The sequence below is a fragment of the Tamandua tetradactyla genome, chromosome 23 (assembly GCF_023851605.1).
Source record: "Tamandua tetradactyla isolate mTamTet1 chromosome 23, mTamTet1.pri, whole genome shotgun sequence".
Taxonomy (NCBI): domain Eukaryota; kingdom Metazoa; phylum Chordata; class Mammalia; order Pilosa; family Myrmecophagidae; genus Tamandua; species Tamandua tetradactyla.
The window spans coordinates 12,279,474-12,293,946 of NC_135349.1; the positions used below are offsets into that span (position 1 = coordinate 12,279,474).

The following is a 14,473-nucleotide window of genomic DNA, read 5'->3' on the forward strand; positions in this document are numbered from 1 at the left end:
TTGAATCATCCTCCATTGTCTTCAAATCTTCATCCTTTCTCCATCCTTCCTGTCCACAACTCCACCAAACAAGCTCTGAATACCTATCCCAGTGACATCATCAATGTCTTTTATAAGTCTATATGCTTTTATTTTTATACTAGAACATTTTTTCATTTTATTTTATTTATTAAACATACCAACATACAAGCACAAATATTCTTACCATATGATCATTCCATTCTTGATATATACTAGTACATTTAAAAGGTAATGGTAATAGGTAGTAGTAACATAAACCAGGTTATAAATCCCAAGTAGTGTTGAATGACACCTCCCCAATCCTTTACCCTTTATTTCTAATGGGAAAAGTTACTTTGATGAATGAAGTTTTTCTTTGCCTGGATTTCTAGGCACATGACTGTTAGGTAAAGTAAGGAATGCCTGTATAGAAAACAAATTTAAGTGAAGCTACTGTAGCTGAACTTAGCTACAAGTCTGGAGTCTTAGTCAAGTAAAAGACCCAGTTCTGATAATTAGATTTATTTTTACTTTTCAGTCAAAGAAGATTGGAATGTCAGAATTACCAAGCTACGCAAACAAGTGGAAGAGATTTTTAATTTGAAATTTGGTAAGTAAAATGCAACAGTTGTTATGTCTTAATTTAAAACCATAAGCAAAAAGCCTTGTTATGTCCTGAATGAATTATAGACGACCAGGACCTGAAGGAAGAAGGTCCCAGAAACTGGGTTTTTATTCTATTTCTTTTTATTAACTTGCTGCTTAAACTGAGCAAGTTATTTTTTTTCTCTTGGATTCAGTTTTCTCAATTGTGAACATGGGAGAGAAGGGAGGAGTTGGGATAAATCTTAGTTCCACTGTCTGTACTTCTAATCTGGCTAACACCGGTATGGCAAATAGGTTTCATCATTTGTTTCAACTTAGATTTGTTGACAGCGGTTTCCTGGAGCGCTGTCTTGAGAAGGATTCTGAGGAGGCTCAGCAAGAAAGAGTGTTTCAGTTGATTGGGTGTATCTGTCATGGAAAAGGAAGTAAGGAGTGGGGAGTGATAGCAGTATTCCCGGGGCTTTCCTATCCATTATTTTAATAGCTGGTGTTGATTTTTTGTCCCAGATCAGGAACTTTAAATACTTTGCCTCTGATCACTCTAATTTAATGAGTCATATCTTTTGTCAGCAAATTTTACATCTAGATGACAGCTCAAAGACTGGGTGGTTGCCATTTCAGTATAAAATGGCTTTAGTTTATTATTGCCCAGAGTAAAGAGAAAATTTTAACTAATAACATAACTCTCCTTTTGATTTGAGTGTAAAATGTTTCTCAAAGAAATACACATTATTTTAGGCTTTTTCTTAAGTTTTGCACAATTATACTTAGCAAACTGCCTTCAATATTAAGTGGATATTGCTAGATTGTAGGAAACTTTTGTGTAACGTACCTGAGAATACAGAAGACAAAGAATGTTTGTGTAAAGGTTTAGATTCTACAAGATACATTCTCTTACATTTTCAGCTCAAGCTCTTGGACTCACAGAAGCAGTGAAAGTACCATACCCTGTGTTTGAATCAAATCCTGAGTTCCTTTATGTCGAAGGCTTGCCAGAAGGAATTCCCTTTCGAAGCCCTACCTGGTTTGGAATTCCTCGACTTGAAAGGATTGTGCGTGGGAGTAATAAAATCAAATTTGTTGTTAAAAAGTAAGTTCTGTTTGCCAATGTAGCTGTTTCTAGGGATTAAAAAAAAAGCCCCATTTATATTTAATTTCTTTTCTCAGTAGAAGTTACAGGTATAGTCCTTGATGGAAAAGCAGGGCTCTAAATTCTGGTTCTGGCATTGTCCATTGTCTCTGCAAATCCCTCAAGTTTATACTGGATTTTCTTCATCAGTACAATGAGAATAATAGCATATACCTGCTTCACAGTGGTGTTATTCAGATAGTTTAGAGACAGTGAGATTGCTCCACAAATCCCTTGAATGAAAGATTAAAAAAACAGATCTTTATCTGCTTTCTTCCTGATTAGTCTTGAGTGCAAGTGATTGAATTTTAGAGGCTCAGTGAACTAAACTTAGAGGTATTTTCTTTCATGAAAGAAGTCATTTACTCTTCATAAAATCACTGAGTTTTGGGAAGGAGAAGTCAACATTTTTGTCCATAATGATAGAAATTTTTGTTGCATTGCATGATGTGTGAATGCCTTTAGAAAAAATACTGGTCATGGAAATTTTTACTAGCTGTGAATGTCAGGGTTCCATTGGCTTCTCTGACTTTCTTCATTTTCTCTCTAGACCCGAACTAGTTATTTCCTATTTGCCTCCTGGAATGGCTAGTAAAATAAACACTAAAGGTAAGATATTTTGTGTATTCTTTATCATATTTAAGTGCATATTAAAACAATCTTTATCAACCTTACACAAATCATACTGAATCATTGGCGAATATCTTTGTGGGGCTCTCAGTTTGTTTCTTTTCTTTTCAAGGCATTTTATTTAATGGACCTCTGGTTTCTTTTGTTTTTAGCATTTCATTGAAAATTTCATGTTTGCAATCCTCCTTCATTCATGTTTCCACAGCTTTGTTGAGACTCATGTGGAGGATTACACTACCAGTTTAATTCTTCAGGTTTCTTTGAAAAGAGACAAACTGTATGAATTTTAATACTCTGCTTTTATAAAGCACCCCCTTCTGGTTTTGTTTTGATTCTCTCACAATATTCAAAAGTAATTGTGTGCTTGCTTTACAGCATTGCAGTCCCCAAAAAGACCAAGAAGCCCTGGAAGCAATTCAAAGGTTCCTGAAATTGAGGTCACTGTGGAGGGTAAAGCCATTCTTTAGCTTGTTCCTGTTTTTGGTTCCTCAGTTCTGTAGCTCACAGGTTATATTTTTATGTAGATGCATATTGCAAGTGAGTTTTTCAAAACTGGACAGCTATATTTGATAAAGCTAAATTTCTCAGAGTTTCTAATTAAAATTTTAAAGTAACCTAGTGTTTATAGAGCATGTTGTAACCTCCCTGCAGGAAAATGCTCAATATGCTTTTCCTAAATAAAGGAAGGGTACAGAATGGAAAATGTGGAACTCTTTTCTCTTGTTTTGTTTTGTTCCACCCCCACCCCCTTTTCTTCCTCCTTACTCTTTTCGGGAAAGACAATTTAAGGATGGTTTAAATGGCAATTTGCTCTATTAAGCTAGTTCCTACTAAATCCTCAGGTTTTCTTCCTTTTGTCTGTTCTCGTTGGGTTTGTAGGATTTTCATCTTTTCAGGATTACAGTATTGGAGTACTTTGTGCAATATTATAATCTTTAACCAGTTGTTAGGTATGGCTATTTCCTCCTGTTCATAAACACAAGAGGAAATGGTAACGTCATTAGGATAATTCTTTTTTGCCTTATAGCTTTTTTTAAGTTTTGACTGAAGAGTTCCTAGTACTGATATTAAATAGAGACTAATCCCCATTTAGTTATCTTTTGTATACAGAAAATCTCTTATGTAAAGCAACAGGTGTCCTTGTGCCGTTTATGAATATCATTCACCAGTATAATCATTTCTGTTCAAAATTACCAAAAATTAAATTTAAGTGTATTCAGTTCTTTACTTTCCCCCCTTTGGGATAAGATCTGAGGAAGATATTTCTCATATACAAGCCACCACCCTTTTCCTGAAAGGGAGTGCATAAATAATTAAGAAATGCAGGGGGATATTATGTGTAATAGAAAGACACAGTCATGTACGAATCGGACAAGCCTGGTCTGGGCCTGAATCCACACAGGTTGGAACAATGATATGGGTATACAGTAAAGGGAGAATTAATTCTGAGGTTATGCAAGCTTCATAGAGAAGACTACATTTAAATGGAACCTTGCTGGAAGAATTGAATTTCACTTGGTAGATATACAGACAGGCCATTCCTAAGAGCAGGAATAGCTTGAACAAAAGTGCTGATTAAATGAAGTATATGAAGTTTCATGTTCTAGGAGCATAATTTTATATCTTGTTCTAGCCATGCTTGGTCACTCAGGAGTGCTCAAGGCATCTATGGCCTGAAGTGTTGGAACCAGCTGATTTGAGAGTCATAGCAGTTGTACTTTTGAAGTGATTGATCCATGCCATCTCCTCTTGATGTGTTGGTCATATAGCCATTAACTAAATAGGGCCCCAAAAGCGTGCTAGGTTGGTGAGAGTAGAGGTTACAACAAGGATAAAAAATTGGTTCAGAAGGAAGGTTTTGGAGGGCAAGATGGCTGAGGATCACTACGTTTGAATAACACATGCTTAGGTTTTAGAAGTAGAAGAGAAGTTATTTTCCAGTGTGGTGCTGTGTTCAGCAAAGGAAGTAAGTGTGGCTTGAGTGACAAATTGTGTACCTCAAAAGAAAAAGAGGTTGCTGAATCAAAGAACCTTGGTAGCAAAGTATCTATCTCATTTATAAATATGCCAGACATTAAGAAAGGCTTCAGAGCTTACCTTCCACACACACAGCAACAGTATCCATTAAGGTCACTCTAGTTCTGAAAATGATTTTTTTTATCACTATAATGTCTTTAAAAAGCTATTGCCCATTCAGGAGTTTTGACATAATTCAAGATTAGAATGTTGAATCTGGCATTTTATAGGAATGGCACTTAGCTTTCATATTGATCCTCTACTCCCATCAAATATCTCCAAGACTTCTTAGGGATTCTGAGGCCATACCCAGGCTAAGTAGAAAAGGTAGGAGTGGCAGCATGCATAGTGGGTATTTGTCATCCCTGGCTTCATGAAATTGTTTTCTGCAAATAGAGAGATTGAAGAGCCAGGCTGTGTAGATTGGTATCCCAACTTCACCACTTCCCAGCTATGAAATGACCCTCTTAGTGCTCACTTTCTCCATTTGTAAAGTGGAGATGATAGTAATGCCACATACCTGAGTTTGTTACGAAGAATAAATTAGTTCATAGACACAGTGTGCTTGGTACAGTGATTGGTGTATGCTGTTCAAAAGCATGTAATTAATGCTAGCTGTTAATATTTTTACTGCAAAAAATTGTTTATCAGTAAAAGCCTTTTAGTCATAGGAAGTAGGAAGGTAATTTAGGTGAGAACCTGGAGCTTATAAAAACTGAAATTTCTGGATGTGTATGAATTAAGTAATTAGCTGAAACTTAATTTCTTTTTATTTTTCAATTATCTTGGCTCCTTTATTTATATTATGTAAATTATTTTGGTAAAAATAGTTAGCTTACATTGGATTAAAGAGATGAGCTTATTTTTCAAACATTTGCAGTGTATATGAAAGTATAGTCCAGGCATGGGGTTTATTAGAATAACTGGAGCTGACAGTCATTTAATAGAAAATGTCACAAGTTGTACTAAGAATTCAAAGAAAGGATAGGTTAGAGCTAGCTAGAGAATCTAAAGGAAGTCTTCATCATGGAAATAATGCCACCCAAAGTTGTGCTTCTGTTTTAGGGTAGAAAGAAAAGCATGTATGCAAACAAAGGTAACCAAAAAACGTGATGGCTTACATTCAGTGAGTTGAAAGTGCCTCAGAACAGCCAGGAAGCCGATTGTCTTTGGGAAGAAATCCCGAACTGGAGGGCCAGAGGCAGGAACATGGTTGGAAGTACAGAAATGCCTGTTTGCATTGCAGAGTGCTCATACGTTTTAAACTTAGCTTTAATCTTTCTATTTAATCTTTCTAGCACAGGCTAGATTTAATAAAGGTGATATAAAGAAACCATAAGTATTACTTAAGCATAATTAAATACATAGATCAATCATGATTTTTTTTTCCTTCTTCTTTAGGCCCTAATAACAACAATCCTCAAACCTCAGCTGTTCGAACTCCTACCCAGACTAATGGTTCTAATGTTCCCTTCAAGCCTCGAGGAAGGGAGTTTTCCTTTGGTAATTATTCACTTTGTTTTTCTTGGTTTCATTATTTTAAGTAAAGGAAATAAATAAGAATGTTTTATTTTACTATGTAAAATATTTTTAATTATTAAGTCAATATATGTTAGCTGTTAAGGGTACAGGCTGTAGATACAGAGTCAGTTTGCTGGTTCCCATTCAGTGCCACTGTATAAAACTTTGTGGGTTGGGCAAGGTACTTAACCTCTTTGTACTTGGGTTTCCTTACCAGTAAACTGGGTTTAGCTTTACTTCTTGCCTTGTAGGGTTGTTGTGAAGATTATAAATATTAACTCACTTAAAATAGATAACTGTGTTTGACACGTAGAGATTATAATTGTTTTTTGGATTTGGATTTTTTTTTTTTTAACTTATTTTAGTATATTTCATTTCTTTGTAGTCACCATATTAGTTGTAGAGTAAGACAGTTTTGTAATTTATTAAGACCAGAGTAGTTGTCCATGCATAATAATGTTAAAAGGTGATGCACTTTTTTTGTTTTGTTTTTTTTCTAACGTGATGCACTTTTTAATTTACCTTCTTAAAGTAGAAGATTAATCCCAGATGCACAATAAATAAGATGTGAAATCACCCTGAGTGTATTGCTGAGTATTACAAACAACTTAACTGTGTTATATTTTACACGCAGAGGCCTGGAATGCCAAAATCACAGACCTGAAACAGAAAGTTGAAAATCTTTTCAATGAAAAGTGTGGTAAGTTTGTTATGAAACTTTATTAATGAAATATAAGGTAGCTTTTTTTAGCTAGATGTAAGGAGGAGAGTTAAATGTTTAACCTTTACAAATAACCATCATTGGAAATGTGCAGGTTTAGTAGACTCGAATTTTGTGGTTATTTTGAGCACCACAAAATGGGAGAAAAATCCCTAACAAAATGGATATGTAGCTGTACAGTGTTACTTAAAATGCATTTTATAATGAAAAACTTCTGCTAAGAAGAAATTGTAAATGTAGGATTTAAGAGATTTTTCCCCCTTTATGCTTATTTTACAGGTGAAGCTCTTGGCCTTAAACAAGCTGTGAAAGTGCCATTTGCATTATTTGAATCTTTCCCAGAAGATTTTTATGTGGAAGGCTTACCTGAGGGTGTGCCATTCCGAAGACCATCTACTTTTGGCATTCCAAGACTGGAGAAGATACTCAGAAACAAAGCCAAGATTAAGTTCATCATTAAGAAGTAAATTAAAGTAGTTAGGGGTTGGGGGGCACTAAAGAAGTCAGATGAAATAAAATTGTTCATGTCTTGAGTTGACAATGTTGCCACTGAGGAGACAGGTACAAGGAGTTCATCTTTGTAGCAGGTTATATTAGCCTTAGAATCAGAAAAGCTCCTTAAGCTATACTTTTATATATATTTTAAGTTTTCATAATAAGTTAAAAGGAAGGAAGGGGGCTCGAGGATGTCAGAGGAATGCTAACTTGGTATTGTTACATCATCACACAGTCATGTTTTTTATTGGTTGATGCTGCTGGGATCTCGGCACTGTTGAGTTTTATTAAGTCAGTTTTATATATCTAACTGTCCAAATATTTTTTATTTCTCTCCTATATTTTCTTGAACGTCTGTGAAGTATGATCACACAATTGAAATTGATGGAAATTATTGGAATTAGTATATAATATATATCAATGCAAAGTAGCTCTTTGCAATTATTTGAAATGGATTTTAGGTTTTCATTTGGTGTTGGCTTACTTTTGAGTCACCCAGGGATTCTATTAAATAATCAAAGCTGACATTGCCAAGCAAATTGCTGCTTTCTGTACTTTAGGCTACGTTTGTAGAGGTTTCTTAGAAGCTGAGACTTCTGTTTCTTAGAAGAAGTCTTTTGCTCAGTTTTGCACAGCACATGTTTTATTTCCATGCTGTTTATGAGACTCTTACTTCCATCCTTAGTCTGTCACTGAGTCTTTTCAGGATGTGTTCTACCATGGGAAGAAGAGGCCACTAAGGCTTGGCAGGGAGTCAAATGCAGGAATGGGGTGGATGTTAAAATCACAATTATAAATAGTCTTTCTATATTTGTCCCTTGAGGTAACTATGCTATTTCTCTTCTGTTAATAAGAATTGAATACATACTTAGAAAAAGTTACTGGTAACTCTTACTCATTTAGTTTCTAGTATTAGAGTTTTACGGTTGTATTAACACACATGTTTTTCTCTTTGGTTGTTTTTAGGCCTGAGATGTTTGAAACAGCAATTAAAGAGAGCACCTCCTCTAAGAGCCCTCCAAGTGAGTTGTCTTTGCTGCAGAAACCAGGCTGTTAAAGTCATTTCACAGTAGTGGGGGAAAAGATTGTTTAAAGGACAGCTGTTGAATTAAAACCAGGAAAGTTCATTCAGAATTGGATTTGTGGCTTGTTTGTTTTCAGTTACATAATAATTGAATACCTCCATATATGTGATTCTCTACTGAGTACCACTGGGAAGAGAGCAAAAGTAGAAAACATAGTTGACAGGAAGCTTAGTTTCTTTGTAGAATGATAAAACAAACTATGAAAAGAAATAGCCCTGAACAAGGTGGATTTTAAAATGCTGTCTTAGGAAGCCTGGGTCTTATGAAGCACGTCAGTCCCTAATTACTAGAGAAGATTTGAGCATGTTCTCTACAAAGTCTAATCTTCTATTTCAAGGGAAAATAAATTCATCACCCAATGTCAATACTACTGCATCAGGTGTTGAAGATCTTAACATCATTCAGGTGACAATTCCAGGTATGTTTTCTGTGCCTTTATCATAGTTTGTGTTTTGGTGTGTTTTCTCCCTTAGAAATTACAAAGATTTACGCTATTCAGAAATATCCCTTATACTGTACACTGTCACATAATCCTTTCTGACTCATGCAGGAATTATTAACCAAATGCCTCCCTCTGTGGAGTTCACTGTAAACAAATCTAGGCGGCTGATGCGTTTAGTATGATCTGAAGACCTGTTGCTACCCAAATACCAAATGTGTCATTAAAAACAATCTGTATAAAACAGCAACTTTTATAATGAAGATAAGATTATAGCGTTTAATTTTGGTATTACAATTTTACATAATTTCAAACTTTATTAGTCCAAAATGCTTAAGTACTCCAAAAACTTAACTGAGTTACATAAAATTCCTAAAATTTATTTGTAATTATAAGTGGATTATTACATTTAGGTTTTGTCTTAATTTGATTTTTAGACGATGATAATGAAAGACTGTCAAAAGTTGAAAAAGCCAGACAGCTGAGGGAACAAGTGAATGACCTATTCAGTCGAAAATTTGGTAAGTTTTGTGTTTTCAACAAGCAAGGAAATTTTATTTCAATAGTATCTTTTAAATAGGTTACTCTCAAGTAGTTCTAGTTTCCTCATAAAAAAACAATTAGAAAATGTTTTGTTTTTGCTAAAGATTTTTAATAGAAAATATTAAATATCTTGTACTATTGATGGTCAATATAAAAAAGTTAATAAAATTAAGGTACATGTTTTATTTAAAGTTTAATGTATAGAAATACCTTAGTTAATAGTGGATACAGAGTTTATTTAAAATAAATGCTGCTCATATGCTTTTTTTTCCATTTTTAAAAAATTTTTATTACTAAAACCAGTCAACATACAACACAAACATTCTTAATGTATGAACATTTCCATACTTGGTGTGCAATACAGTGTGGCTCACAGTATCATCACATAGTTGTATATTCATCACCATGATCATTTCTCAGAACATTTACATCACTCCAGAAAAAGAAATAAAAAGAGAAAAGAAAAAACTCATACATACCATACCCCTTACCCCTGCCTCTCAGTGACCACTAGTATTTCCCTCTACTCAATTTATTTTAACATTTGTTCCCCCTATTATTTATTTATTTTTAATCCATATTTTTTACTCATCTGTTTATACCGTAGATAAAAGGAGCATCAGAACAAGGCTGCTCATTTGCTTTTGAAATACTTCTTAAGATGATATATTAATCTCCAGTTTTATGATATTTGTCTCATAACAGGTGAAGCAATTGGTATGGGTTTCCCTGTGAAAGTTCCCTACAGGAAAATCACTATTAATCCTGGCTGTGTGGTGGTCGATGGCATGCCCCCAGGAGTGTCATTCAAAGCCCCCAGTTACCTGGAAATCAGCTCCATGAGAAGGATCTTAGATTCTGCAGAGTTTATCAAATTCACAGTCATTAGGTAAGTGAGAGTTCCCTGCTTGGTCATAAGAGCTAATCTGGAGATTGTGAGGCTAAATCCTCTTTCCAGATAGTTATATACAGTAATAAAATCCCCACAAATTTATTATGTAATGAGCTGAAATAAATACAGATGCTTGTTTAATTATTATAATGTTATTCTCTCCTCCCTCTGCTGACTTGTAATCCTCCAGTTTTTATGGAAGGGGCTGGCAAACCATGGTCTGTGGACCAAATCCAGCTAGCCAACTGTGAAGTTTTATTGAAATAATATCACACCCATGCCTTTACATGTTGTCTGTGGGTGCTTTAACATTGCAGTGATAGGGTTGAGTAGTTGTATCAGAGGACAGTATGGCTTGCAAACCCTAAAATATTTTATTATCTGGTCCTTTAAAGAAAAATTTTGCTGACTTTTCTCTCAAGTCTGTTAAGTCAGGGATTTGATCTCTCATCAACCGTTTGTTAGCCAAGCACTTATGTTTTCTTGTATGTAATTTCAGGATGATAATTATTCTCTTTTTCAGCATCAGTGTTCCTCACCCACAGATAGGAATGATAATTCTACCTATTCTCTCAGCATTATGAGAATTATGTTCATTGATCAACACTTTCACAATAATTACTCAACATATGTCCTCTTTTCCATTCACCTGACTGAGCAAAAATCCTGAGTTGTCCTCATTCTTCTCTTCCCAACCCCCCTCTCCTAATTTAACTGTCACTAAATCTAATCAGCCAGCTTATTGTCAAGTTTCTGCTGTCTCTAGTGCAAATCAGTTAAGTGTGACCCTCAGTAATATCTTTATGCTGTAGTCTTTATCCCTTTTCTCAAGGATTTTTCTCATCCACCAACTATCACTTATTTTCTTCCAATTCCCTTTTAATAAAAATCCCATGTTTTTGTCCCACTTAACAAATGGCTAGTCTCTATACCATTTCCGGGGTCTGGCAAAAAAATTCTTCTTTCATGAAGCTATTTCGCTGAAATACCCTTTTCCATGCAACTGTTTTTTGTTTTCCCTTCATCTTTAGTTTATAATTTTCTAACAATATTCCATATTAGTTATTCATATCTCTTACATAAGATTATAAGGTAGTGGATAAGATTTCTCATTTTAGCAGCGTAAATGAGAGGGGTTTAAATATCAGTTGAATCAAGTGAATATGCATGTAAATCCTTGTAGAGTAAAAGTGAATTGATGTATTGAACAATTTGTCTCTCCCTTTAGACCATTTCCAGGCCTTGTGATCAATAACCGTGAGTATTGCATGATGTCTTTCTTTCTGTTCTGGCATGTGGATTAGTTCTCAGGGTGTGGCTTGTCACTTCACTGAAGGCAGTAGCCATACAGTCATTGTTCTTTTAGCACCTGGTGTGAAGCAACAGGCATCTTCTAGATGTAAAATTCGGCAAGTTTAATGGAATTGGCCAGCTCCAGCCTATATATATAATTTAAGTTGTATTGGAATAGAGTTTATTCATAGGAGAAGTAAGCTCCTTTAGTTTCATGTTCTGGAATTGTGACCATTGAGCAGTAGAGCTTTACAAGTTCTTGAATTGTCCCTTGATCTGGGAACTCATGCTCTCTGCCATTCCTTTCTCCTTCACAGTATTAATTAACCCTGTTTTTTGGTCTTCAGTCTTTTATTTCATAAATTTAGTTAAATCTGTTCTACCTCAAAGTTCCATTTTATCAGAAAATGTATTCATTTGCTTGTACACCAAAAACATGACTTCGCATTTTTATAGATTGTGTTTTTAGTGTGCCTTTTGTCTTGGCAAGTATGTCAGTATCTGGTAATATCCAAAAAGAGAGAGATACTTAACGTGATATAGTTTGGTTCATTTGTGACATTTGGTTTTAAGCATGGTAGGGAACTTTGGTATTTTAATTTTTAAACTTTTTATTTTTCATGCTTTCTGTCCATCAGTCTGTCGATGTATCCACCCATTTGCTGACCGCTTGAGTGAGGTTGCGTACAGCACACACTCCTTAAACTCTTAATACTGCCAAGTACATTTCCTGTGTTCAAGGATATTCATTTATCTCTATACCTTAAGTGCAGTTAACAAATTTGAGAAATTTAACATTGATTTAAAGCTTACGGTCTATATTCTGCTTTTCCCCACATATCCCAATAATGTTCTTTTGTGCCTTCTCTGGTCCCTTGTTAGAACCTGTCCAGGATCATGTATTGCCTTTAATTGCTCATTTAGTTTATATATAAAACATAAACTTTGACATCTCAACCACTTCTTGCTCACCATTTAGTGGAATTAATCACATTCACTATATCTCATCACCTTCCATTACTAAAACTTTCTATCTCCCCAAACAGAAACCCTAACCCATTATGCATCAGCTCTGCATTCCCCATGTCCATGTCCGTAATCCCCGGACAGCCTGCACTCTAATTTCTGTTTCTGTGAGCAGCTTATACTGTGATTTTTTTTTCTTTGAATCTTTTTATTAATCCCAGTTCATCTGTCTGCCATGTAGGTTTTACTTTCCATAGAACTTTGTGGTTTTTGTTTTGTTTTTTTAGGCAGATCGTCTAAGTGCTTTATTTTCTTTTTATTTTTGTTTTAACTTTTTTTATTTGTATAATATGACATATATACAAAGCAAAGACAGAAAAAAGCAATAGTTTTCAAAGTACTCTTCAACAAGTAGTTACAGGACAGATTCTAGAGTTTGTCATAGGCTACTATAACATCCTCTCAGATTTTTCCTTCTAGCTGTTCCAGAATATAGGAGGCTAGAAGAGTAAATATTTTCTTTTTATCATCACAGTTGACTTTTTTCTTTTTTGTGAAAAATAACATATATACAAAACAATAAATTTCAAAGTACAGCACAACAATTAGTTGTAGAACATATTGAGTTTTGCATGGATTTCAATTCCACAATTTTAGATTTTTACTTCTTGTTGCTTTAAGATACTGGAGACTATTTAACAATTCAGCAATCATATTCGTTTGTTAAACCCTCCCTTCTCTGTGTAACTCCACCATCACCTTTGATCTCTCTATCCCACTCTTTAAGAGTAATGATGGAGTTATACAGAGAAGGTAGGTTTTTATTTCTAGATGCTCTAAGATACTGGAGACTAAAATAAATGTCAGCATAATGATTCAGCACTCATACTCACTTGTTAAACTCTACCTTCTCTGTATAACTCCACCATCACCTTTGATCTTTGTCCCACTCTTCAGGGGTATTTGGGCTATGCCTATTCTAACTTTTTCATGTTGAAAGGGGCCGTCAATATGGGATTAAGGGGGATGGAACTAGCTGATGTTCCAAAGAACATTATATTTTAACACTACCTGGCCCCTAAGTTTATGTTTAAAATGTTAAATTTTGTTTCCACCCTGTGCAGTAAGTCTGTAACATATTTCTCTGATAATTACTGCTGATGTATTGTTTTAATGGGATCTCCAGAACACTGCATGTTCGTTCTGTCCTTGGTCATAAAGAATGCCTGTTGAGGTAAGGTGGCAGAGCATCAGAATAGAGAATGTATGTAAAAGTCCTTTTCAAATGTAACAGTGTTATCCTAAATTACTATTTAAACTAAACTCATTTGCCTTTCTTTCAGAGCTGGTTGATCAGAGTGAGTCAGAAGGCCCAGTGATACAAGGTAAATGAGACGGGATACCCTCCACTCATGTGACCTCATTCACTGACATCTGCCAAGCTTTTACAAGTTGGTTCCTCGGCATACACTCATGCTTAGTCATCTCTGTCTAGAGAAGCCTGTATAAAATCAAGTTGTTGGTCCCAGTTAAGAGCTATGGGCTACAGACCATTGTTCGCAATCCTAGGTCAGGCATAATACTCAGACCCCACCCCTCACCCCCAAGAGCAGTGGCATAGAATAAAATATCAATAAGGAGAGTTGTCGTTTTTGTTTCTTTCTTTCTTTTTTTCCCTTTATTATTACTTTAGGAGAGTTATCTTTTTAACCTGCAGTTTTTATGCCATTAGTTTAGTCTCTTTGGTTGCTATACACTTGAATTAGTGAGCTAAAATTGTGGGTGTGTTTTGATTTTTAAACTCCTTAAAAGCAAGTGCATGGTTCAGATGAGCATCCCATTTTCTTCCATTCTGCAATCCACTGAAAGTAATGAAAGGCCTTTATTAAAATGGAGTTCACAGAAGGAAGAAACAAAAAACATGAAGATGGAACTTTTTGCTTTCATGATAAAGATATGTTGTTATTTAAGATTTGAGCTGTGAATCCTATTTTAATATGTTTTAGAAAAGTAGGATTTTCAAAGTACAGTTGAATAACTGTGTTTAATCCCAAGAATCTTTGGCTGCAGTGTCATTTCAGACTGGTGCATTGCACAAGGAAGACTGGGGGACTTTTTCCACTCTTCCCTCTAGACT

At 35.0% G+C, this 14,473-nt stretch overlaps 2 protein-coding genes across 13 annotated transcripts in view; one reads left to right on the plus strand and one right to left on the minus strand.

Annotated features, from left to right (window-relative positions):
* The window catches only part of LOC143667137 (uncharacterized), a 36,481-nt gene extending 29,158 nt beyond the window's left edge, over window positions 1–7,323 (minus strand). The window contains exons 1-2 of one of the 3 annotated variants that reach the window (XM_077140996.1): window positions 6,990–7,323; window positions 4,463–4,767 (exon numbers count right to left, since the gene is read on the minus strand). In XM_077140996.1, coding sequence (XP_076997111.1) covers window positions 4,463–4,490 — 28 coding nt within the window. In that variant the 5' untranslated portion in view covers window positions 4,491–4,767; window positions 6,990–7,323. Of the gene's footprint in view, window positions 1–4,462; window positions 4,768–5,502; window positions 5,594–6,989 lie in introns of those variants that run through there. The other 2 variants (XM_077140995.1, XR_013167866.1) reach the window with 2 other exon arrangements.
* The window catches only part of GTF2I (general transcription factor IIi), a 126,130-nt gene that overhangs the window by 108,275 nt on the left and 3,382 nt on the right, over window positions 1–14,473 (plus strand). For all 10 annotated transcript variants that reach the window (XM_077140987.1, XM_077140984.1, XM_077140986.1 and 7 more), the window contains 13 exons: window positions 539–610; window positions 1,513–1,696; window positions 2,286–2,344; window positions 2,741–2,815; window positions 5,783–5,884; window positions 6,537–6,602; window positions 6,903–7,086; window positions 8,085–8,140; window positions 8,541–8,621; window positions 9,080–9,163; window positions 9,891–10,074; window positions 11,306–11,334; window positions 13,680–13,721. In XM_077140987.1, the coding sequence (XP_076997102.1) occupies window positions 539–610; window positions 1,513–1,696; window positions 2,286–2,344; window positions 2,741–2,815; window positions 5,783–5,884; window positions 6,537–6,602; window positions 6,903–7,086; window positions 8,085–8,140; window positions 8,541–8,621; window positions 9,080–9,163; window positions 9,891–10,074; window positions 11,306–11,334; window positions 13,680–13,721 (1,218 nt within the window). The remainder of the gene's footprint in view (window positions 1–538; window positions 611–1,512; window positions 1,697–2,285; window positions 2,345–2,740; window positions 2,816–5,782; window positions 5,885–6,536; window positions 6,603–6,902; window positions 7,087–8,084; window positions 8,141–8,540; window positions 8,622–9,079; window positions 9,164–9,890; window positions 10,075–11,305; window positions 11,335–13,679; window positions 13,722–14,473) is intronic.